A 26,412-nucleotide genomic window follows, 5' to 3' on the forward strand; every position below is an offset into this window, starting at 1 on the left:
GCCTTAAAACTCTGAAGACCATCCATAATGGTGGCTACATGTAAAACAATCTCATGGTTTTTCCATTTGTGTTTTTTTTTTTTGTAATTTTCAGATCTATTTCTTGTCTTGCTGAGCAAGTGTGCTTGGCTGCAGATGGTGACTGCACTTATCGGCTGCATCTCCAGTGAGTTTAACACATGAGCAAACAGGACAAACTGAAATTGGGCAGTATATCAGGGCGTTAACAAGGTTCTGTAAATCAATTAGAAATATATTCATTATAATTTAAAGACTTGAAAGGTTTAACGCAACGAAAATATTGTCCCTACAAATAGCCACAACCAATCAGTGATTCACTGAGCACTTTCTACACAGAAGCTGCAGATGGATTCCTTTGAATGCACTAAATGTTTTTGTGGCTACATAATTGTCCTTCCCTCATTACCCAATTAAGTCATTATATTTCCCTTTGCATAATTCCAAAGATATTTACGATTGGCATGCCTCTGCTAAAGCCGACAACACCATATGAGGCCACACGAGGGCTTCAGAAGAATCAAATGGGTAAAAAAAACACAACCTGGTAAAAATGGGCTTTATCTGCTTCAGCCACTCTGTATGTCTTTAGGAATCGCACATCACAACAATAACTTCTCCTTTTTTATTTTTTTGTCCTCCTAGGTCCTAACAGTGACGTGTGAGAAATGAAATAAACCCTTTCACACAACTGCACTCTTGTTTTTTTTATGGAAATAACATACACAAGTCTTTGTGGAAAAAGGGGAAATCCTTTGGAATATTTATTTAAAAACTTGTGAACTTAAAGACAACATAGTGCAATAGTTAGTGCTACAGAGTGCAGAGAATGAAAACGAGCAATACACAGGCAACTAAGTGTACTTCTACTTGGTCACAGAAGATTTTGGCAGGAACACAAGGGAATGGAAAACGGTTAACTATAACGTCCGTTACTGGCACCGTGTTTCCCCTCTGCACCAAACGGTTAACAGGAAGGCAGCACTTAAGGCTTCACAGCTCCAAAACAAAAGTCAGTTTAACCGCCCCAAGCAATGACTGAGGAAAGCCTGCAGAATATTTGGCACACTAAAGGCCTTTGTTTTCTGACCGGTTCTGTGGTCTTCTGGACAGTCATAAAAAAGAAGGAATTAACTGGAATGTAACTTGTAAAAGGATAAATTACCCATTTACCAATGTACCATTACGTCTCCTATAGCATAAAAATAAATTGGCATCAATGTGAAAGTGAAGTAAGAGGTAACAGTTCAGTCATTTCTCCCCGACATGCTTTTTAACTTTCACATGAAGACAAAAACCCAAACTTCAGCAGTGGTGTCATTACAGTACAAAACTGCTAAAACGTAACAGACGTGGAAGTTCCATTTAAGCAAAAGGTCCTTTTAACCTTATTAAACCGACGTGTCGCCCTCATCCCCAGATTACTTATTGCATGCCCACAATGATGAAGAGGTCTGTCAGGCGAAACCACAGTGGCTGTCTAGCTGTGACGGTAGATGAAGAGCCGATTATAAGCAACATCCATTTCACCAAGAGTTACTGCATGATTATTAAAGCAAAAGCACAATAAAATATTGGTTGTCAACAGCCCTGCTCACAATGGGTGAAATGATTAGTGTGATGTTTTAGGATAAAAACATTCACTTAAACACTATTCTAGTTCAGTGGTTAAAAAAAATGAATCGGTAAACATTTGTTTGCTGTTTAAGCCTGAATTCCAGCGATGGTCCTCGTTGAGGCAGAGGAGGGGAAGGGTTGAAAACCCAATCGTCTTGTTAGTACACCGTGGTGTAGTACGCAGTGACCTCCTGCTGGTTTCTCTTGGTCTGTTTCAGGAGGACCGTGGTGCAGACCAGGGCTGTGATCTGTCATGCAGACACAGAGGGAGGAGGGGAAGTAAAGGGCAGGGATGGGACAAAGCAGTGCAGGTGATCCACCTGCTTCCTAAATCTCATCTCCATGCTTAACACCTTTTACCCCTACCCTTGTTTTTGATTCTGATTCATCACCTTGTCTCTGAAAACGTTGCAACAAATTTATAAACCACCGTTATTTGGATAACCTAAGCAGACATTGGGAATCTACATGGTGACTTTCTCGCCTGAAAAATATATTAACTTAATAAAGTGACATTAACAGCTTTTAGCCTGGCTCAGAATCTCACGTATTGCACGACTGACCTGGCCAGCGGCTCTTACGTCTCATTTCAATACATCAGAACAACATGATACGGGCGCCCGAATAGCTCATATCATAATTTCAAAACTTTTTTCAACTAAGAAAATAATGACATTTGTGGGTTTGTCTTGTGTTTCGACTTTAGCCGCCATCTTGCCGATGATTCGCAAAGATTTCTAAGAACACATTGCATGTGCCTCCGAAAAAACTTGATCTGGACGGGCGTGTGATCCTACCTCTTTGCCCTTTGTTACACAAACTCCAGGGCAGTGAGTTCTAGGGTTTTTTGTTTTGTTTTGTTTTTTACCTTTGTAGGGTTTAGGGCTGGACCCGAATATTCAAATATTCGTTCGGTGGGTTGGTATTCGATTTTAAAATTTGACATTCGAATATTCGTTTTTTTTTTATTTTGGTTTATTTATTTTCTGCATTTATCTATCGTTCACACTCCAGTCCAGTTGGTGGCGGTAATGCACATTTAAGTTGGTTTGCCAACCGCCAATAAACTAGAAAGAAGAAGAAGATACTGTCGGTACACGATGGCGCCCGCCTTGAGCATTTAGCAAGCTGGGCAGAGAAGCTAGCGGCGATAACAAGTCGGAAATTGAAAACTGTTTCGCGTTTTTCCGTTGTGATTCGGCCAGAAACTTCAACATTGTGAGGCGAAGAGATTGTTTTGGAATATAAAGCTTGGATATTACATTTCCTTGGACTCTTGGGGATTTATGAAAATCAAGTTTGTTCACTTTGTTGATGAAAGGACAACAACAGGTATGCATGCACTCTCGTCTGCGCAGATTATGGCTAAATTGTTTTATTTTCTTTTACTTTGTAACAGTTGTGTACATGGCTTTATATTTTCAAGATTTAATGCTTTAAAGTTATAAAAACGCTCATGAGTGGAAGTTTTATCGAGGTTACAGCGACGCCCCAGTCACAAAGTGTCCCGTTGACGAGACGGTGATACTTGAGAGGTTAAAAGTTTATTAATTCTGAGCGCGTCTGGCCTGTCTATTTATATTGCACCGTCGACACTGCTGCACTCCCTTGTGAAGTCGTTTGGATGAAAGGTTCTCAAAATTATCAAAATGCAAACAAACAGACACATAGATTCCTGCATTTAATTGAGATAATATGTTCCGAAGCTTCGAATATTCGATGCTCATTACTACCGAAGCTTCGAAGCTCAAAAAATGGTATTCGGACCAGTCCTAGTAGGGTTTAAAACTTCTTTGTAGCAGCGATGGAGGCAGAGATGTTCCCTGTTGCTGTAACGTTACGAGACTTGCACACCGCGATACGGACTGACAAGTCTGAAAGCTGGTTAATACATGATTGTCCACCGCAGGTTGAAGTCTGTGCTTTTCTCCAAAATTTAAAATCAGACTCAACTTTTGCTGCAGGCATTCAAAACAAAAAGGAAAAGACCTGAGTTATTGCGGACTGTCTGACAGTGAAAACCGACGCAGTGTTTGTGAATGGATGTTGACGATGCCTGACAACGACAGCAGGCTGCTACGGTAGAACCATACAGACCTCTACAAACATCAGACATTTAGCTAGCAGCTTAATCCCTGCCAAACACCACCGTGGATTTCAGCCTGCATGCACGAATATTACCTACCCATCAAACAAACGTTAGGATCCAGTCTTAGCATGCTAACAGACTAAACTAAGCAGACTCATCTCATAAAGTGGCGTATGTATGACACGCCAATTCGTATGCCGTTTTTGCGTGTTATCAAGACGCATAATGGCTTTTTAGCGTGTTCATCAACGCCGTTCGGCCGCCATTGACCTACATTACGTGTGAATTTTCGCCGTGGCGAGTAGTGTGAAAGAACGTAAGTTGGGGTGTTGGATGGGCAGTGTAGTCTACATGATACGCAGGTATACGCAGTATACCCACTAAGAAAGCTTCAGTATTTCCATATACCCACTTAAAAATTGTGCAATGACACGCAACAACATACTTTACATTATAATTATGGTATATTTTGAATTTTCATCTGTGGTTTTTTTTCTTCGCATAGGCTAAATAAAGGGATTTCCACCATAAATTGGTGCAAAAAAAGTATATCCGAATGCAGGAAATGAAGTCTTTGACGTTCAAAATTTTCCTGGCGGAGGACACCCAGACCCCCCCAATATGAAATGCTCCCCAAGGCCCATCCAGGCCCATACATATACAGTACAGTATACCCACTACAATACATTAGACTGACACCACTGAGGATGGGTCAAACACAGGACTTTCACCCAGGAGAGCCGCGATCGCGTCCTGCGTGTGGCGTTTGTCAACTGTTTTTTTTAAGCCTTCCCCAATGTTTCTTTCCTAAACCCAACAGTTAGTTTTCCTAAGCGTGTGACGTTGTTGCGTTACTAAAGCCTTTCCCAATGTGTTTTTTATTTATTTTTCTTTTACACGCGTGACGTTTTTGTCGCGATAGTACGGCACGTTCTCGCAATAAGACGCCACGTGGTGTGTATGTTTACATCCACTGTATACAGCGTAGACATACACCTGGATAGCTCAAAATGCGTCCAGATAACACACCATCTGGCTTTAGGAAAGTTGCGTGTATGTTTACGCCAAAGTCATGATGCCACGTTGAAATTAAGAGTAAGTAAGTAGGCCTGACAAATACTATACTGGTTAAACACTAGAATGTCACTGTGGCCATATTAACATGCTAATGTTAGCATGTAGTTCAAAGCACAGCTGAAAAGAGCCTCACAGAGCTGCTAGCATGGCTGGAAATTTTAAGTCTAGTTAATAATCCGCACACTACGGTGCTCCTAGTAAAAACGTTAGTCTGGAACCCTGCGTTTCAATTATTTTCCTCGCCCCAAACTCAGAAGGTTTACAGGAACATAATATTCCCGGTTTTTGCCCTTGTTCTGAAAAAGACGATATTCCGACAAAAGCCGCTTACATGGCTAAAGAAAGTGAAAATTCTACTAATATTCCCATTTACATGTAGCTGTGCAAAATAAGATTTTTTTTAAAGTTTAGTTGGACTTGCTGGACCGTGCGAACACAGCCTCCCTCTTCCATTCCTTCAACCAGCTTCTTGAAAAGGTCGGTGTAGCGATGTTTGCACATATCCAAAAACCTGTTGATATCCAAGTCTTTGATAATGTTTAAAAGTAGCTGTGTTTCTCCTTATCGAGTCTCCAGCCTTGCAAACTGTTGGCTGGTTGGTTTGTTTACAGCAACCATAGCAACGCACAGAGCTGACCGTAAACTGCGGTGATAACCCAGATTGAGACGCATATTCCGAATGTGCTGTATACATGTCCAAAGATTGCCTCTAAAACCCGAATAATACCGGAATTTCCCACGTCTTAATCAGAAAATGCTATATTCAGAAAAAGGCCTTATTCGGAATATCTAACCGGAATATGCTGTTTACATGACCTGTATCAAATTCGGAATACTGTTATTTTCGGAATAATAGTGGAATATTGGTGTGCATGTAAACGTACTGAGAGATGCAAAAATACGTTTGCCAGTGATTGTCTTAACTGCATATTACTCCAGTGATGAAATAAATGCATGTCATAGCCGTTTTAAGTTTTATGTCAAGTACTTAAGTAAAAATACTGATTCTCCAAAGTTCAGATGAAAAATCTTTAGAATAATTTGCAAATGTATCGTTAAGATAAATCGACTAACAGAATTCTTTATTTTTTTTAGATTAATCAATGACAAAAATAATTGTTAGGGACAGCCCTAATATTTATTAGTTCTATTTAACGGTTTTGTAATAGAACACTTTTTTTTTTTTTTATTTAAAAACCCAAAACAATGAGCCATTGGTGTATGCAAATTAATTATTTTGTTTGGTCAATAATCTTGAAAACTTCTTTTTTCGTTCACCAGCCTATTTCAGCCAAAATATTAACACCATTTAACCCTCCTGTTGTCTTCGGGATCAAATTTGACCCATTTTCAAAAAGTTTCTATCTCAGAAATTTGGGTTTCCTACAACCAAATTGTAAAAAAATTAAACATGAATAGTTCCCTAAAACGCTCTTCACAAGTTCAATAACTGATCAGTTCGCTATTTTCCTTGAATTTGGGGGTTTAATTTGATAGCATTAGAAGAATTTCTTTTGTATTAAAGAACACTGAAAAAAAAGTGAAAAAAGCGTCAAAGGAAACGCAAAACGAAGACATTGGAAAAAGTGACAAAGAACTTTGGGAAAAGTGAAAAACGTAAAAAAAAATGACATTTTCGGAGAAAAAAAAAAAAAAAAAAAAATTTAAAATTTAAAAATTGATTGGGAAAAGTGACAAAAGTGTCTGGAGGTTTTAACTTTACATTTTGACCCAGAACAACTAAAAGTTACAGGTTCTACGGGAAGACAACACGAGGGTTCAGCGTAGAAATGTGCAGCATGCAACTCATTTGCTTACCAAAAGAACTCCCGTTCCGACAAAGATGCCCATCACTAGTGCTGCTTTACTGTTAAAGACATCTGCGATGATCAGAGGACAATTCTGTAGGAAGACCAGGACAGGAGAAGATGTTAGCGGCTAGCTCCCTCTATACTGGAGCTTACCCAGAGTCTACAGGTTTCAGTTTTCTTGGCACCAACTTACAGGCTGCTTGAGCTGCTCCCAAAACCCATCTGCTTTGGGACAGGTGTTTTTGGCCAACTCTATCACCACGATCCCGGTCACTCCACAGCAATGAAGCTACAGAGGAAGGGAGAATTAGGAACACTCCAATCATCCGAGGTTATGATAAATGTGGAGCCCTAAGAAGTTGGTAATCATGACATACTATGAATTAGGTCAATAAATTGTCTAAAATAAATAAGGCAATAGGAAATAATACAAGTTACTCTAGTAATGGGTCTTCATTTATATATTTTACACAATTTATTCACATGATTTCATAATTGTCTTTAAGTTATTTAACATTGAACTCTTCATGCGTCTATGTCAGGAGGCAACACAAGTTGCAAAAGCACCAAGTTCAAAAAGACATTTAGACAAACAAAGTTACTAGTTGAACTGTGCTTTTTATCAAACTGGAAGGAAGGAAATAAAGTTTATGATTACCATATTGTGGATGAACGTGAGAGTGGCACCAATGACTGGGTCTCCGCCTGTGATATACAGAGCATACAGGCTACTGTAGAACTCCACAATGTGCAGTCCAACCTTAATAAAACACAATTTTGTGATCATAAATATAGGGTATTTACTGATTTATGATTTGACTATTTTTCATCATATGTTTGTGTGTCCCTTCTTTTCCATTTGCCTCTTACCCGTTCCTTGCTGGAATAAGCAACCACTCCAATAGCAATTTCAGCCATTGCCAGAATGGTCAGAAGGGCGGAGAACTGAAAAGAACAAATAAAGTAAATAAAGCTAATTAGAATATCTTAATGGTACAGGTTAATGACCTGATGAACCCAATCATAACACTTTTCTCCAACTACTATGCATGTGCATCAAAACAAGGATGTGCAAATGCTTGTTTTTGTTTCAACTGGTAGGAAGAATGCTGAACATTTGTAAAAATGCGTATCAAATATTTTCAACATGATATCATGACTTTGCGTAAACATACACGCCCACTTTCTTAAGCCAAGTGGGGTTTTATCTGTACGCATTTTGAGCTATCCGCAGGTTTGTCTACGCTGTATACAGTGGACATAATCCTACACGCCACTTTCTAAAGACAAGTGGCGTGTTATCTGTACACATTTTGAGCGCCGTATACAGCAGACGGGCTGGGTTCTATGAAAAGAAGAAAGCAACGGTTGAGTTTAGGAAACATGACACGTGGGTCATGATCCCGGTCTCCTGGGTGAAAGTCCTGTCTTTGACCCATCCACCACCCGACCAACCTCCCTACGCAGATTTTCACCCTTTCATACTACTTGCTTAAATTCACGCGCAATCGCGAGGTAATGCAAGTCAATAGAGGCCAAACAGCGTTGATAAACACGCTAAAAAGTAAAAGAGTATGCGTCTTGATAACACGGCAATAATGGCATAAGAATTGGCGTGTCATACATACACCACTTCATGAGATCAGTCTGAATATTTGAATGAGCAATATTTTCCACTCTGTTATATAGAACCTCTACAAAAGGTTGGTGGCGATCTTAAAAAGGCCTCTGAACTTCTTCTACAAGAACACTGCGATGAGACGGAGATAAACGTTTTATGGGTCTTCTCCTGAAACGTATAACGACAATACCATTAAATCAGGAGACCAGAGGACATAATCACAGATACTTATATTTTGCAGGGGTTTGATTTTGCAACATATTTTAACCCCACTGCTTAATGGATTATTATACCCACATTGTCGGTAGGGCTGCTCCCTCTTAGTCGATTAGTCGACTAATCGGTCGTTTTGGTCTTAGTCAACTTAGATTTCTTTAGTCGATTAGTCATGTTTGATGCTTTTTTTTCATGCTGAATGACTTATTTCCAAGAAAAGTACAAGCACATCTCTGGTAAACACAAGAATTAAAGTGGTGCTTTTGCATGACTCTTTGTGGAGAAACTCAGATTTACAGATCTGTCAATTAAATCAACTAATCGATTAGTCAATTGATCAACTGAAGCGAGTGTTAGTCGACTAAGAATTTCTTCAATCAAGCACAGACCTAATTGTCAGGGATATAATGTTGCGCACTAGACTCAGTCTTTGCACGTACAAGCATAAATCTTGTCATTTTCAGAAAGGAGGATGAATGAAAACAAGTGCCACATCAGGACAAAGGTCAGAAGTGCAAAATCTCAAAGATTCAGGGAGCTCACCAGAGGCAGAGCTATGACTAAAGGATCTTTTACATTTCCCTGTTCCTTCCATCCATTAGTTCACCCCTCCCCGGCGTGCTGTGGGGATTTTCCAACATGAAACTGAGACAGTTTCGATACTTTTGTGGCTGCAATTCTGAAGAATATGTGTCTGCCGGTTTTAGCAAGTGAAGTTATAGTGATATTAAAAGCACAAGAATGCAATCATTTTAAGCAGAAAGTAAAGCGATTAAGTGGTACCACAACAATTAAAATACCTTCATATTACTTTAACCCTTTGCCCTTAAAAAGCATGGGCACTGAACCTTGTATTTACATTTAAGTTTAAGTATCAATTTAAGTTGGAAAAGCAAACAAGTGATCTGAGCACAAGAAACTACAACAGGCAACACTGACACTTTCTAACAGAAATGTGTGTTCAGATGTTCAGCTGGTGTTATCTACTAGATAACTCTTGACACTAATTTTGGCCTTGAATGAAAAATAGTCCTGTGTCTCTTAAAGAAAGCAGTGTACGGTCTTCTTAAAAGAGCCCCACCTCAGTTATTTATGGTTTACTTGCGGGTTCTTTGAAAAAGTTATAATCTTTTTGAAACAGACCCATAAAACTTTATATAGGACCTGTAATGAGCTTGTCTGATTTTTTGTAAGATAAAGCCATCAAAGGTTCACATTTGATGAAGTAGTCTTATCAGCTCTTGGTTTTTAAAAAGAAAGGGATTCACACATATGGGTTGATGTGGTTTGTTGTGCTCCGTCTGCTTTCAGCCAGGTTTCATGTTTCGGTCTTCTGAACTGCCCGTAAACATCCCAGGGCTGCTCAACTCACCCACGTCACCTCCACTGACCAGCGCCTATTAATCACCGTCTGCTACATATCTTAGCCTCACATGCGTACCAATAAATCTTTGACTGTCTGACATTTAACCGGTCTGTTGGTGAGGAGGCAGGATGAGAATAGCAGTCAAGTGATATGGCCAAAATCTTCTATCCCGACATACGTCATTTCATATCTCGATAATGATATAGCAGGTTTTCTCGTAATTTAATAAATAAAGATTCTATATGAAATAACCATACCGTTAACTCCTGTGTGAATTAAAGGTGCTCTAAGCGACGTTGGGTGACTTATTATTGATGGTCAAAGTATTTTCAAACAAAACGGAGGCTAGCTCGCCCCTCCCTCCTCCTCATCCCGTCCCCTCCCCTCCCTTCCGTGCACTTACCCCCCAACCCCCACCCCCAAAATCCTTCTTGTCGGTTATTGGCTGGAAGACTGTTTGTTATGTTTGGTGGTGCAGGTTGCCATACTTTGTTTTTGTTGCCGTTTTGGAGCCTGGGCTGTCTACAGAGACCGCGGTTTTTTACAGTGTGTTCAGGGGACAGGCAGCTAGCGGATAGTCAGGAGAGGTTTGCTGTATGTGACAAAAAAATGGTGTAGCCTAAAAAACGAGTGACATCGCTTAGAGCCCCTTTAAATACTACAAATGAGAAAGCGATGAGCATTTTCTCATTTTATTAAGAACTTTTGTGTGAAATGAACGTAACCTGCAAGAATCAGAATGTAATAAGTCAACTAAGTTACGTAAACATTACCATAATGCAATATTTAATATTAAGGTTTCTATATTGTCGTATCACACAGCCCTACTCTTCAGACTTTGCATGCATGCAGGCCTACAAAACTTAAATAAAAGCCTGGGCCTTGTTGCCTTACGCAGAACTGAGAGAGCACTGGCGCACTGTGATTATGTCAAAGTTATCCTGAGGTAGTTTGTCACATTGGCTGTTTGACATTACAGGCAAAACTAAATATTAGCCATTTCCACAAATCAAAGATTTTAGCTTAAAAGGTTTTTCAGATAATCACAAAGTTAGATTAGCACTTCCCCGTTAAATGACAGTACTGTACATTGTGAAAGGCAGGCTATTGCAATCACACAACAGGAAACTCTACAATGAAGTAGGAAGTCTTACCACTTGAAGAGCACATCTTTTCTCATTGCAGGCACCGTAGTCTCCAAACACCACCACAATCAGCATCACTGAGCCCAGAGCAATCAGTACAATCACAGCTGATGAAGAAAAAATAAAAGAGATGCAGATCTGTGATGAAATATGTATTAGAGTCAAATATATCTTCATGCATTGTTTTGAGGAAATGACATAAATGTGCGTAACTCATGTACTCACCGATAACAAATGCACTTGAGTTCAAGTCCTCTATTTGAAAGATGCCTCTGGTGCTGTCGCTGAGCCTCAGCCACAAGCCGAGACCCAAAAAGGCAAAGCCCACCAACTGACAAACAACACACATCAAAATTAAACCACATTTCTCAAAACACGGTTTCACTTCAAATCTGTACATGGTTGTGGTCGGATGTAATATTTTGGGGGAACAGCTGAACGCGAGTTTTTATTCACACTGTGGGGCATGTCAGGGCACAAAAATATCCTTTAAGAGAACAAAGTCACAGAATGAAACCAGCTGTGGGACACCTAGGTAAACACCTGGCAAACAACCAAAATACACTGAAACACGATGCAACAGTTGACAATACAGCACATGAGAAGCACAAAAGAGCAGGTTAAAACAGAGTGTGAATAAATGCTCTCTCTTTTGGTTTCCTTTCATCTAAAAAATGGTAGGTGTAATAAGCTCAGGCTTCAGCCTGCACCTTTTCGGTCCCGTTTGTTTCTTGTATGTACGCATGTATGTATTAAGGCATGGATACCCGAACCGAGCCCGACGGGCCGGGCTGATATTTAGAAATGATGGTCGGGTTCGGGTGTTTTTAAGATTTTTAGGGCTTTTCCACCTTTAATTGACAGGACAGCTAGGTGAGAAAGGGGAGAGAGAGAGAGGGAAGACATGCAGGAAATCGTCACAGGTCGGATTCATTTTTGAATGTGGAAGTAAAAAGCAACAATGTTATGTTTTGTCTGTTGCTTGTTATTAGTGCATTGATTGTTGTGGATTACAGATGGCTGAAAAAAAAAATAATAATAAATCTTGTTGGTTACTAAGGCAGTAGAGACAGGGTAGTGTATTGTTAAGTATGCTAGAAAGTGGGTAGTAAATCTTTAAGCATTGACAGGTGTTGTTTATTCCAATAAATGAAAGTGGCCCTAGCCTTAGTTGGTATTCAGCAGAAACGAAACCTAATAGGAGCCAACAGACAAACCTCCATCTTCCTTTTTTGTTTTTTCATGGGAACTTACAATACCCCCCGGAATATGCACACACAAGGAGGGAGGTGTGTGTGTGTGTGTGTGTGTGTGTGTGTGTGTGTGTGTGTGTGTGTGTGTGTGTGTGTGTGTGTGTGTGTGTGTGTGTGTGTGTGTGTGTGTGTGTGTGTGTGTGTGTGTGTTTCAATCTATGTAGTGATTTGGCAGACTTACCGCAAAGATAGCGTTGAAAATGAAGAGGGTATACTTGCAGAAGAGGCCACATCCATCCAGCGCCATGATGAAAACTGGGATGTTTTGCTGCGTGTAACGTTACTTGGGAGGTCTGTAAAGGTGTGCACACGGTAAAAAAAACAAAAAAAAAAAACAATTACCTCATCATTTCTGACGCTATATTGTAAAAAAAAAATATATATACACATACAAACGCATGCCTACTAAAACTTCTTAGGGTTATAATGTATTTGTAAATGTCGTATTGAACAATTTGGTAATATGTTTTTACACCTTAACAGCGCTCTTCTTTTAAATAGACCTAAATCATTGAGTAATATGGCAGCCATGCTACACACGACATTAACTCCAAATGAAAAGAAATACCTGAATTTGTGGAAGGTTTTCGCGGTGTGTGTGTCTGTCTCTCTCTCTCTCTCTCTCTCCTCAAGCTCCTAGTCGGAAGAAAAACATCTACAGGTTACACGTTTGCTGCGTACTGTTTTAACAGCCCCAATGTGCGTCACGTGGCCGCCACTTTGCCCTCGCTCGGTCTTTCATTGGCTGAGAGGCGTGACTGACATGAGCTAACACCTATGATTAGGCGGCGGCGTCCACAGGATGCGGCTCCAGCTCCAGACAAGAACATGAAAGGAAGAGAGTGAAACTTAAGGAACTGAGATGACCCCATTAGTGACTCTTTTCAACGCTGGCTTCCTTCTCAAGGTATGCTGCTGCACCCATTACATGAAATGTCAATTCAAGCAGGAATATTTTTAAAGGATAACAAATTACAGTTCTTGATAAATAACTTGAACATTGTAAATATTGTATTCATATAGTTAATAAGTATTTAAAGGTCACACCCCACATCAACGGTTGGAAAAATGAGCTTTGCTACATCTCTTCAATGCATGACAAAGGAAAACGTCAAGAGACTCTTATTTGTTGGACTTACATTCCCTACGTGACTAAAAAAGAACCCCAGTATCTTTATTTTCTTTATAATAATAATAATAATAATAATAATAATAATAATTTATACTTTATTAATCCCGCACGGGGAAATTCCAATGTTTTCACTCTGTTGTTATTACACACATTACACACAGGTCTGAATTACACACACACACACACACACACACACACACACACACACACACATGCTCAGAACCTATACGTGCACTAATGGAGAGATGTCATAGTGAGGGAGCTGTTTATTTGTTATGTTTTGTTATATATATTGTCTCTACCTCAAAGCTGTTAACACTTTTTTTGACAAATGTACAAACACATTGTGTTTTGATTGTTTGTATCTCTATTATACAGTAAAGAATAATGAAAAAAAAATAAAAAACTTAAGGAAATGAGAACTACGGAATGTTAAAGGCTGAGTACGATTTTTTTTTTTTTGATGATTTGATGTGACACAAATATCAAATGAATTCATAGACAAATGCAGGGCCAAATCAACATTGTAGCCAATTCACATTCTTTATCTTGCAGAAGTGTATCAACAGAGTAATGGACAGTTTAGACCCTGGTCAATGTGAAACATAAACCCTGAGAACATAGAAAGGAAACAAAGGACAGGAAATGTTGTGTGCAATCTCTCCCTCCCCCTCTATCTACTTTGCTCCAGGGATGGGTCTAGAGGGGGGGCCCGGGTGGCACACCCCTCCTCCCCCACTGAAATATGATTGCCCCCCCTCCAATCCATTGGGCTAGAGTGCTGTCAATCTGACAAATTTGATTTCCATTGGCTTAGAGTTCTGTCACTTTGCTGCCGGTTCTGCCAATCGCTGCCTTTTCATTTGGAAAATGGATATACTTTAAAAAGACATTGAATGGCAACTGTGTACTTTGTTTTTCAGGCCAGATTAGAAGTAGAAACATATTGAACTTACTGTAGAGCACTTGTTGCTGTAAGAAATAAATTGTGTATTGTACTTTATTTCTGTTCTATTTCCTATTATCTGAAAACTGTATACAGCAAGGTTTTCTTTTTACCTAGTTTATTGTAAGTGTATTGCAAATTATTTTTTTGTTGAAAAAAAAAGTTAAATTAATAATAATGTGATGTGTTTTTTTCTATCCTATCCAAAATGTACTATATTTCTCAGCAGATTTTCTATGTTGTATTCTGATCTGATTCTAAATCCCCTGTGCACCCCCTGTCTGATTATTGGTCCCCACTTTGCCACCCCACTTTAAAAATCCTGGCCTGGCTCACACACCCAGCCACCCACACACACACACACACACACACACACACACGGGCACACACACACATGCACATGCACCCACACACACACACACACACACACACACACAATGTACACAATTCAACAGGATGCATTGTTCCCTTGTAGGAGCCTACTGACGCTGTTTGTGTGATAAACTTTGATTGTATCAGGACTAGTACTTTCATCTCAAATTCTGTTGATTTACATATTCTCCTTGTCAACTCATTCAATAATAATAATGCATGTCATATAATTCTGTTAAATAAGGGTAAACTCTGTAATCAGAAAATGAAAGTGCCAACCCACCCACTTACACTTCCTCTGTACTTATTCATTCCTTTACCTCTACCTCCAGTTATATACAGTACAGTATAAAAACAGTATCAGGCAGTATTACAGTAAACGTGCAAATAGCTTGAAAAAAGCAATGAGAATAAACACAATTCACTAAAAAAAACACCAATAGTAAAATTTGAGAAAACAAAGACTGGTAGAAAGCTCATACTTTACTCTTACATACTTTATATACTATTACATATATTATATACATACTTTACAGATATAAGCTACACTACTCTTGTGGGTGTAAATAGTTGAAGATGTAAGGTGTTTTTTTTTCAGCAATGTTTGTGTGCAGTGAACGTCACATAGTGTGGCCAGGAAGCGTTGGTGGATTCCAGATAACTCAGTTAACACAAAAACAAGTGGTTTAACCCCACAGTGTGTAGGCATCAGCCATTGCTAAAACACCATGTGCTAGCTGCTAATTAAAGGGGCGCTATGCAGTTTTAGCAATATCTTTGCTGTTTTAAAAGGTAAATACAACACGGCATAAGCTTCTCCTCGGAACGCGTAGCTCTTATGGCGCCATTTTGATGCTAACAAGCCATCACCTCCCGTTAGCATCCCATTGACTCCCATTTATTTTGGCGTCACTTTTACAGCTAATAACTTTACATCTGAAGAAACACGACAATGTATAAAAGGCTCCATTACCTTGTACCTCACGTTATGGGTCCGTAGCCGACGCTTTAATAAAATAGGCTAACGATTGGGTCATAACCACGAGACTTACTGTCACTGTTTACGGAGCCCCCCTGGTCCCACTTTGTCAAAAAAAATTAATTATAACTATCTCGTGGCCACGAGATAATTCTTCTTCATATTTTATAGCCTATATTTATACTTTTTACATGTATATATGTCACAAAGTGGAGCCAGGCAGACAGAGTTTTCTTATGTTGTATATAGTTTGGTGTTTCGGGTGTTTTATTTTGTATTATGAATGGCTGAGACATAAGGAGGAAAGAGGAGCGGATAGAGAGCAAAAAAGAAACGTTGAGGATGGAGCACAGATAGATGGGCAGGACAGCGGAGCCGGAGCCGGAGGACAGCTGTGGATGTTAGGCAGATCGGCGCGTTGGCGTTGTGGCCCGAACGGGAAAAGCAGAGTGGACGTTGCCTGCTGCTCTTCCCCCCTCCCTCAAACAGAAAAGGGTAAAGACTGTAGTGCCTTTCTCTATAAACTGGTTGAAATCAGATTTTCTATTTTTGCCTAAATCCACCTTCATCCTTAAAACCAAGCATGGGTGGTTTTAAGACGGGTGGAGTGAGACGACCACCATTCAACTCGAAAGAAAAGTCATATAGCCTAACCATTCCAATGACTCCAAAGCTGTTCACTTAAGGTACATTAAGCTAGAAACAAACTGCATAGTTCCCTTTTAAGTTAGCTTGCAAACTGTAAAACAGTGACTTGCACAAATCTACATAACCAAGATTAGAGGTGTGAATATTCACTGATCTCCCATGCGATTATGATTATCATGTCAGCGATTCAATTGGATTCGATATCTCGATGCATCACGATGCGTCAAATACATTCTTCTATTAAAGCCATGTAGGATAGGCTATTTCATTCATAGCTTTCAAAAACCAAACATTCTGCAGTGCTCTAATACTAAATAACTTGGATACATAAAACTATACAGCACTGAGCACATGGCACTTCCTGAATATGCAAAACATAAGAGAATATGTAAACAGAAATGTTGTTAGGCCTACTGTTGTCTACCAAGGCTTGCAATGACTTTGCCTCCTTCTTCACAGACAAAATTCAGAAAATTAGACAAACAGTCAGTGCTTCCATATCAAGTACAGGATATGTGTTGTCACAGTGTGCACGCAAAACAAATTCCAACATGACACAATTTCATACGATCAACCTTAAAAACCTGGAGGACATAATACAAAATCTGAAAACCTCCTCCTGTTGCCTTGATATTCTACCAACGGGTGTTTTCAAAAATGTTTCGAATTGTTTCGCTTCTGATCTTCTACAGATTGTAAACACATCTCTGCTCTCAGGTATCTTCCCACAGGCCTTGAAAACGGCAGTCATCAAGCCACTCCTAAAAAAGAACAATCTAGACATGACACTAATGAGCAACTATAGGCCAATATCAAACCTTCCATTTTTAAGTAAAATCATAGAAAAAGTGGTTTTTCAACAACTCAACCTTTTCTTATCGCTAAACAACAGTTTTGATGCCTTCCAGTCAGGTTTTCGACCACACCACAGCACTGAGACAGCTCTTGTTAAAGTCTTTAATGACATCCACTTAAACACAGATAGTGGCAAAATTTCAGTCTTAGTATTACTTGATCTCAGTGCTGCATTTGATACGGTAGACCATGACATATTGCTTGACCGATTGGAAAACTGGGTTGGTCTTTCTGGCTCAGTACTAAAGTGGTTTGAATCCTATTTAAAGAATAGGGACTACTTTGTGTCTATAGGTAATTATACATCTGAGCATACAAATATGACGCATGGAGTTCCCCAAGGCTCAGTTCTGGGGCCTCTTCTGTTCAACATCTACATGCTTCCACTGGCTCAGATTATGGAAAACAACAAAATAAGTTACCATAGTTATGCGGATGACACACAAATTTACATAACCTTATCGCCAGGGAACTATAGCCCAATACAACAATTAAATATGTGCATTGAACAGATTAATGACTGGATGTGCCAGAACTTTCTTAAATTAAATGAAGAAAAAACGGAGGTGGTTGTTTTTGGAGCAAAAGAGGAACGATTGAAAGTCAGCGCTCAGCTTCAAACGACAATGTTAAAAACAACAGACAAAGCAAGAAATCTTAGTGTAGTCATGGACTCAGACCTAAATTTTAAAAGCCACATTAACATAATTAAAAAATCAGCCTATTATCACCTTAAAAATATATCAAGGGTTAAAGGGCTTATGTCTCAGCAGGATCTGGAAAAACTTGTCCATGCTTTTATCTTCAGTAGACTTGACTACTGTAACGGTGTCTTTACAGGTCTCCCTAAAAAATCAATCAGACAGCTGCAGCTGATTCAGAACGCTGCTGCTCGAGTCCTCACTAAAACCAAGAAAGTGGATCACATCACTCCAGTACTGAAGTCTCTACACTGGCTTCCAGTGCCTCAAAGAATTGATTTCAAAATACTTTTACTGGTTTATAAATCACTAAACGGTTTAGGGCCAAAATACATTTCTGATTTGTTACTACATTATGACCCACCCAGACCTCTCAGGTGGTCTGGGACAGGTCTACTTGTTGTCCCCAGAGTCAGAACTAAACAGGGGGAAGCAGCGTTCAGTTTTTATGCTCCACATATCTGGAACAAACTCCCAGAAACCTGTAGGTCCGCTGCAACTCTCAGTTCTTTTAAATCTAAGCTAAAGACCTATCTTTTTGATGTTGCTTTTCTTTAAATAATCTATTTTATTAACTTTAATTTCTTATACTGCACTGTAACTTTTATTCTTATACTGCACTATCAATTTTATTCTTGTCTTTTAATGTTTTTAATTTGTTTATTATTGTTTTTTAATTGTTTTCTAACTGCTCTTTAATGTTTTATGTAAAGCACTTTGAATTGCCCTGTTGCTGAAATGTGCTATATAAATAAAGCTGCCTTGCCTTGCCTTGCCTTACATTAAATTGTAAACAGAAATAATCGATTATGAGCCTGCTGATTATCGATGCAGCATCGTCCACAATTAGATGCATCAATTATTTGATTAATTTCAACACCTCTAACCAAGATATATGGGAGATGAAATTACATATACAGTAGGTATACTTCAAAAACACTTGTCTTTAAAATCAGCAAAGTAGTGTGTGTGTGTGTGTGTGTGTGTGTGTGTGTGTGTGTGTGTGTGTGTGTGTGTGTGTGTGTGTGTGTGTGTGTGTGTGCCTTCTTCTAGGCCTGCAACTTGATTATTGTCATTATCCATTCAGCTGCTGATTATTTCCTTGATTAATCATTTGTCTATAAAATAGTAATGGCAAATAGTGGGAAATGCCCATCACCATTCCCCAGAGCCTAGCATTTTACACTTTAATTGTCTTGTTCTATCCATCTAAAACCCAAAGAGAATATGTTTACGATCACAATTAAAAAGCCGGAATCAGATGTTTGACTTTTCTGCTTGAAAAATGACTGAAATGCTTAATCGTTTATCAAATAGTTTTGGATCAACTGAGTGTTTCAGCTCTAAACTAAACACTGTGGAGGCTGGGTGACATCTCTGAAAAAGTTGTTTATGAAAGTGGAGGTGTTCCTGACCTGTTATACTGGTGTGCACAAATTAATAAAAAACACACTAAAGGACATATGTTGCCTGTATATATCTATTAGAGTGTGCAACGTGAAGACTACAGGAACTGTAGAAGAGATACACAGCTCCACTATAAAATACAGATGTTCCTACAGATACCATGGTGTATTTTTCACAACCAGTATCTTTTCATGACCTGTGAGGTCTGTGGCTGTGTTGTGTAAGAGAGAGAGAGAGAGTAATGGCTTCTGCGAGCTCTCACTGCAGCCTCCGTCAGTGAAACGGGCGGCTTTGTGGAGTGATGCGACCTCACCTGTCGTCCATCATTGCAGGGTTCAGTGGGTGGCGGAGGGACAGGTAGCAGGAGAGGGACAGAGGTTGATAGAGTGAGTGACTCAGAGGGAGAGAAAAAAAAAGCACACACACAATACACTATGCCCTTATAGCTTCTTATATGCACACACAAACACACACATTTACACCTCGACAGTCGGCCTAAAGTGACAGCAATCATTTGGTGAAGTGAGAAGTGAGAATTCAATGCAGGTTTTATCACATAGGTGTGTTTGTGTGTGTGTGTGTGACAGCAAATACACAGCATTACTCTCTAATGTATCCCCCTCCCTCTCTCAGTTAGTGCACCTTTGCACCCATAACCTTTCTACACAACAGCAGCCGTATTTGATTAGTTTTTTTCATGAATTATATGACAACGATTACACAAGAGAGTAGTGATTCTTCTTTCAAGATGGAAATGCCTTTCCCTCCAGGGCGCTCTGTCATGTAAGACCCACCAGGGGGCGCAAATACATTAAAAAAAACAACAACCCATGACTGTACTTTATTTCATTCCTTCAAAATAATCCAACTCAGAGACTGCAGGACTTTTCAAATTATGATTTGTATTATATTTCCGTCATTGAAACCTTTGGTTATTAGGTGGGTTTATTTTAGTTAACAGAAATACATGGACAAACTAAATATAATTCATGGTATAATATATTTCTGTATATCATAATGTCTTGAACAATTGGGATTTAAACTCTCATGCAAATAGGCTACATTAAATAATTTCCCAATTTTACAGTCCATTGTGTGAATGTAAAGACATTAGAGACATGGTGTTATGATACTGCGTTTGCAGACCTTTGGATGTTAAAAAAAATAAAATAAATGTATAACTCCTCCTGCTAAATGTACGTAACATACACGCATATTAAAAAATAGTCCTGTGGTAAAATTCATTTTTATTTTTATTATAATTTTTATGTGACTTGTTTGTAGACCTTCTTTTTTTTATATTCTTTCATTATTCTGACATAATTAGTAGTACATCTTTTAGCAGTGTTATTATGAGCAGCAAAATAGTAACATCTATATTCTAATTCGGCTAAACGTTGAAATACGTGAAGCTAAAAGGAGGAGGGAGGAGGGGGAGCTCTGACGGCGGTGGTGGGAAGTAGGGAAAAAGAAGGAGAAGACAGAGGAAACGCAGACCTCAGACCAGCCCACTTCGCCTTGCTGTCCTTTCTCTCTGCTCCCGGTGTCCTTAGACAAATCTGACCGCGGATCAGCAGCACTCGAGCTCCCTCCACGCTCAGTCGCACCAACTGGGACTCCAGAGGAAATCGTGTTCGTCGTCAGCCAAGTCCGCACGCTCAACTCAAGACACATCCATAGCAGACCACGGCGAGGGGAACGGGCGGTGAGACGAGAAGGGACTACAAAACCAACTGCTGGTAGAAAAAAAAAGGGGCTTTAATGCAAAAAACACATTTAGCGGCGAGAGGAGAGAAGACCGCCTGCTCCGAGGAGAAGTAGTAACCGACGCGAAGCTAATTTCCAACATTTTCTATTATTGGCTGCGAGAGTGTGCTCTCCCGAGCCACATTTATAAAGAGAGCTAGCGGAATGTAATGCTAGCAAGCTAGCTGATGTTAGCTAGCTAATTAGCTTGTCAGGCATCCAAGAGTCGGACGTGAGCTTTATTAAAATAGGTCACGGTTAGACGTCGTTGTACTTTTTTTTTTTTTTTTTTTTGGGGGTGAAACAGCTGTACGTAATTTGCTTTGTCCGGAATCCTGGCATGGTCATAATGCTCTGCCTCGAATAGCTAACGCCAAGTTAGACAATAAACAGGACCAGCTGCCTATATTGATGAAACCAGTTTAGTATTATCCGTCTACGCTTTTATTTATTTTTTTGGGGAAAAGCCAAATCCTTTGTGAATATCGAGCTGTGGACAATACAAACGGAAAAGGCAAAAAGGTACAAAACCCAAGACTTTTGACTGGTGACTGTCTGCCGTCCAATGTTAATGTCGACCGACGTTGCATCTATAATGATACCCGTTAGTCGGGGAATAATGGAAAGAGACATTGATACAACAGCCGGACCCCTTGCAAACGCGGCCGGGGGTCCTGCAGCCGTCCGGGGGATGAAGCGAGGAGACCCGGCGGAGCCCGACGCTCAAACAGCCGCTGCCCTGACAGACTTAGCCGGGGCGGAGTGCAAAAGACCCAGGATAGACGGAACCGGGGGTGTTGTTGGTGATATTGGACAGGTAAGACTGCAATGCAAAACACGTACAGTACATCTGTAAGTACATGTGTAACAAAGTATCATCTGCCGTCCCCCTTTTCTTTTTTTTTTCTTCAGTGAAAGCTTTTGTTCCCAGGCATCAGCAGGGAATGATGATAATGTTTTGACAGCCCCCTTTTTTTTTCTCCTCCTAATCTACAATATAATCATGCATCACTGCAGCCAATAGAAAATGCTTCAGTTGAAGCTAAATGCGAGATTTGTAATTAACACAAAAGTGTGACGATAGTAAAATGGGGTTTGCTGCTGTGCTCCTGGAGCTGCTCAGTAAGAGGGAGCATGACCAAGCCAGACAAAGGTAATATGATACAGGCTCCATTGCTATGACAGGCAGCACAGCAAAGATCAGACCCATTCATCATGCCTGTTTTACGGAAAGTAAGCCAGTGCTTACTCCCACTGTATTTTATCATTGACATGGATGAAATCAGAGCTGTGATGATGATTTACAGTGAGTCATGGCATCAAAATCCTGATACACACACAGCATGTGCCATTTATCGCTCCATGCCCCCCTGATTGTTGCTAGGTGTTAAAAAAGAGAGAGGCAGACGGGGATTGGGGGAGGGGTCACCACAGTGAAAGACAAAGACCAGAGCCTTTTTGGTGTTGGCTGAAGGAACAAGGGGGGCCCTCCTTAACATGGGTCTTCCCTGCTTTCATGACTCGACTGCTGAGACAGCATCAGCAACCATTCCTGCCTCTGCTGGACTAATCTGCGTATGTTACAGTAAACCAGAGGACTGCCGCTGAGGCACGAGGTGCACTGACTGACTCTATTACTATTTATTTCTGTCACTCGCTTTCTCTCTCATAAACACATGCACTGCATATCATTCTCACACCCACATGCATATGCTTTGAACTATCCATAATCCAACAGCGGAAGGGAACATTTTTTAGCTGACGTCTGTTGTTTAAGTCCTGGGGAAACGGCACTAACGGTAGTCGAAGGGCAGGCGGACGTGGTTTGAGGTCATCTGCAGGTAATTGAATCCAGGGGAACTGGTAAAATACTTTAAATGGTCTGTGCGGCTGACTTGCTGCAATGACAAATAGGTCCCGCGTAATGCCGTGATGCTCGGCAAGCTTCACAGAGGACGGATGCTGATGATGGGGAAAGGTTATAGCCCGCCGGGCAAAGATGATGTGACAATGAGCAGCGCGGCGTGGAGAGGATTCTCGCTGCAAATCAGTTGTATTGATCGCTGGGCACTGGGGGGGGTCAGACTGTAAAATAGGAGGGAGAGTAGCAGAGACGGGGAGGGAGGGAGAGTTGATGGATGAATGTAAAGTGATCACTGGATCCACATAGGAAGAGTGAGAGGGCCAGTAAGTGGAGGACAAGGAGCAATAAAAAAAGTTAATGGACATAATATTTGGGTGTATTACAGGAGAGAAAGGAGACTCGGGATGTGGTTAGCACTGCAACGATTAGTCGATTGGCAGAAATATAATTGCTGACTATTTTGATATCGACTAATCGATTAGCTGTTAGTTGCAAAAAGGGCAGAAAATGCTGTTTTCAGCCTCGCAAATATGGAGATTTCCTGCTTTACTCTGTTTTATATCATATTAAATTGAATCTTTTTGGGTTTTGGACTGACGAACACAGCAATACATTTAATGACATCACCTTGGACTTTTTTCTCTCCACATTTTCTTTAACCAAGCGATTTAATCAAGAAAATTCAGCACATTGTACGATAATGAAAATAATTGTTGGTTGCAGCCATAGATGTGGCCTTGGTGGATAGATTGATGTAGGGGAGAAATAAATAGGATGGAAGCAAGGAGAGAGCAGACAGAAAGGAAACCGGAGCCATTAGTCCGCATCCATCAGGGACCGTGATAAAGGATGAGAGGGAAGTGATGGATGGCAGGAATGACACCATGAGATAAGCAGGAGGATTGGCTCTGAATGATGAATGGTTGAAAAACACTTTATGCAATGGGTAAATAAAAAAAAAATAAAAAGGAAAATGACATTAAAGGCTAATGCAGTCATGGTAATTGCATGGCAGTGTCTCACTGAGGCTGTGTGCGTGCTCGCGGGTGAAGAAGAGGAGTTCAGTGGCTGCTCCTTGACTAAATGCACCCAACAATTACCATAGTATTCCCATTGAAAGGAGGTAGTGGATTGCTGACCTTCCAGGTTGACTGTAAATCAGGACTGTAATAATAAATGAGAGTGCCGGCTCTTCTCCCTTTTGTTGCTGCTGCTCTCCTCCCCCGCTCTGCCTCATACAAACCACAGACCCCCCCCCACCCCCACTGCTCCCCTCTAGCTGTCCTCTGATTTCTCCCCCAAGCATATTTCCAGATTGCTAATTGACTCCTGGTTCACACAGGCTTTCAGTGTGCCAGTGAGGTGAAGCACCCCCCCCTCTCTGCTGTCCCACCAACCCCCTGCCATCTTTGATCTGCTCTCGGCCCATCTCCCATCACCCCCCCGCCCCCAAACTCCACCTCTGTCTCATCGCTGCTTGTCCTCTCCGTCTCCTTCTTGTCTCGTCCCTCCTCTATCTCTTTTCATCCCACTCTCTGTAGTATGGATGCCTTCCCTTGAGGCAGTGCTGTGGTCCACTCAGATGCAGGGGAAGTACAGTTTATAACTCCCTCTCGGCTCTCTCTCTCTCTCTCTCTCTCTCTCTCTCTCTCTCTCTCTCTCTCTCTCTCTGTGTTTCGGAGAGCCGATTTGTCCTATCGTTGGCAGTAAAGAGGCTTTGTGTCGCGCTAACTAGATCAAAGCTCATTTAGGAGAGGGCATTAACCAGACTGATCGCTTTAACGGGCCAGAGCAAAGGCAGGGGGGCCAGGCAAGGGTGGGTTGATATGAACGGACAGATCGCATCCTACAGACTAAAGAAAAAATCCTTGTTTGGTACAGATCCTCTCAGAAATCACACTGTAATCATTTTGGTTGCACAATGCTGCCCGTGAGCAGTTTTCACTGAGTGTTGCTTGCATAGACTTTTTTTTTTGAGGAGCCCAATGAGACATTTAGTCGGTCATATTGGTTGCTAATGAATAATGACCATTTGACCTGGAAAACGGGTGGGGCTGTAATGAATAGTTTCTAGTACTTCATTCATATTGACATTCAAGTGCAGTGCAGCACAGCACAGTATACTATTATTCATATTATACTATTTGTATTAGGGCTGCTTTGGTCTTGTCAGTGGAACCATTTGGCAACTTTTTAAAAGTAAAACTTTCCATTCAGACTTACTGGCATCCATTTCGGCGTCTCACGCTCTCCATCCACTCCAAACGTAACGTTAGCCTACTACTCTTGGCCGGCTCGCGAGCCCAAACCAGTGTGCGATGTGTGTGTGTGTGTGTGTGTGTATATATATATATATATATATATATATATATATATATATATATATAGAACTATTATTTGACTAGTCGGACAAACTGTACAACATGTTTTAGGCTTAAACATTGCAACATTACAAATTAATAAAGAGTCATTGCTTGGTGTCCCTAATCACTGACTGTAAAATGCTGTTGCTGCCTTTTAATATTAGCCGCTAAGCCCAGCGGTTGCATAGCTACAGTAGTAACCTGCATGTACCCAGAGGGCCTACTGTATGTGTGTAACCGTCTAAGTGTCCTTCAGAAGTCAGCCGCCTGAATTATTCACGGAATGGAAGAAAAATCCCCAGAAGGGGAACGAGGCAGACGTACTGATGGGTGTTAATATTTGTTACAGAGGGTCTCACCCGATCCTACCTATCCTAACATCAGGCTCTCTACTGCTGTTTAATGAGTGCTGTTAAACTTTGAGCGGTAGCACAGGGGAGAAGTCACCCTTGACTTTTGAACCGGCAACGATAAGCTAAATGTTCCCCACACAAAGTTGCTCAACTAATATTTTCTCTCTCTCTGTGCGTGTTCAGTTCAATTCACCGTGCTTTATTGTGCAACAGCTGTATTGTTGAAGCATAAAGAAATTATCAGATTGAAGAAATAAGGAGGAAAGGAACCATACAAAGAAAGAACAGATCTCTCTCATTCTCATATATATATATATATATATATATATATATCTCTATATATATATATATATATCTATATATATATATATATATATATATATATATATATATATATATATATATATATATATATATATATATATATATATATATATATATATATATATATATATATATATATATATATATATATATATATATATATATATATATCTATCTCTATCTATCTATCTCTCTTGTTCTCTCTTTGTACTCTTGTAAAGCACACTGGTTTCAGCTTCTTAACAGGACATTCGCATGTTAACTCTCCCTTTATGGTCATCATGTCACCACTCCCCCACCCTCCCCAAGGCTGCCCCCAAACTGTCACATGTGCTCCCATCTCCTCACACACACACACAGACACACACACAGAGACATGTCAATTCAGTGTTTCCCTTACATGGGGTCATCTGTGATGCACTGCCACAGTGTTGTCACAGCTGCCACACTGTCATGGATATGGAAAATTCAGTAATTAAATATACAGGGATCCATTAAGTTTTAATTCC

The 26,412-nt window shown here is 40.2% G+C and overlaps 1 protein-coding gene across 1 annotated transcript; it reads right to left on the bottom strand.

Annotated features, from left to right (window-relative positions):
- Positions 1 to 1,460: 1,460 nt before the first annotated feature.
- LOC114551699 (CD9 antigen-like) lies at positions 1,461 to 12,883 on the bottom strand. Its single transcript, XM_028572664.1, has 9 exons — positions 12,782 to 12,883; positions 12,395 to 12,506; positions 11,186 to 11,291; positions 10,970 to 11,067; positions 7,483 to 7,557; positions 7,271 to 7,372; positions 6,806 to 6,901; positions 6,620 to 6,703; positions 1,461 to 1,883 (listed from the first exon to the last, which is right to left on the bottom strand). The coding sequence occupies exons 2-9, from the start codon at positions 12,458 to 12,460 to the stop codon at positions 1,794 to 1,796; spliced, it is 717 nt and encodes a 238-aa protein (XP_028428465.1). The 5' UTR covers positions 12,461 to 12,506; positions 12,782 to 12,883; the 3' UTR covers positions 1,461 to 1,793.
- Positions 12,884 to 26,412: the final 13,529 nt, after the last annotated feature.

The sequence above is a fragment of the Perca flavescens genome, unplaced genomic scaffold (genome assembly GCF_004354835.1).
Source record: "Perca flavescens isolate YP-PL-M2 unplaced genomic scaffold, PFLA_1.0 EPR50_1.1_unplaced_scaf_36, whole genome shotgun sequence".
NCBI classification, from domain to species: Eukaryota; Metazoa; Chordata; class Actinopteri; order Perciformes; family Percidae; genus Perca; species Perca flavescens.

Excerpts from the sequence above, each read along its gene's own strand:
- LOC114551699 (XM_028572664.1), bottom strand. The coding sequence starts at position 12,460 with ATGGCGCTGGATGGATGTGGCCTCTTCTGCAAGTATACCCTCTTCATT. Across the intron at positions 7,558-10,969 it reads AAAGATGTGCTCTTCAAGTG|TTCTCCGCCCTTCTGACCAT; the intron begins GTAAGACTTCCT and ends TGTTCTTTTCAG. Across the intron at positions 7,373-7,482 it reads CTTATTCCAGCAAGGAACGG|GTTGGACTGCACATTGTGGA; the intron begins GTAAGAGGCAAA and ends TGTTTTATTAAG.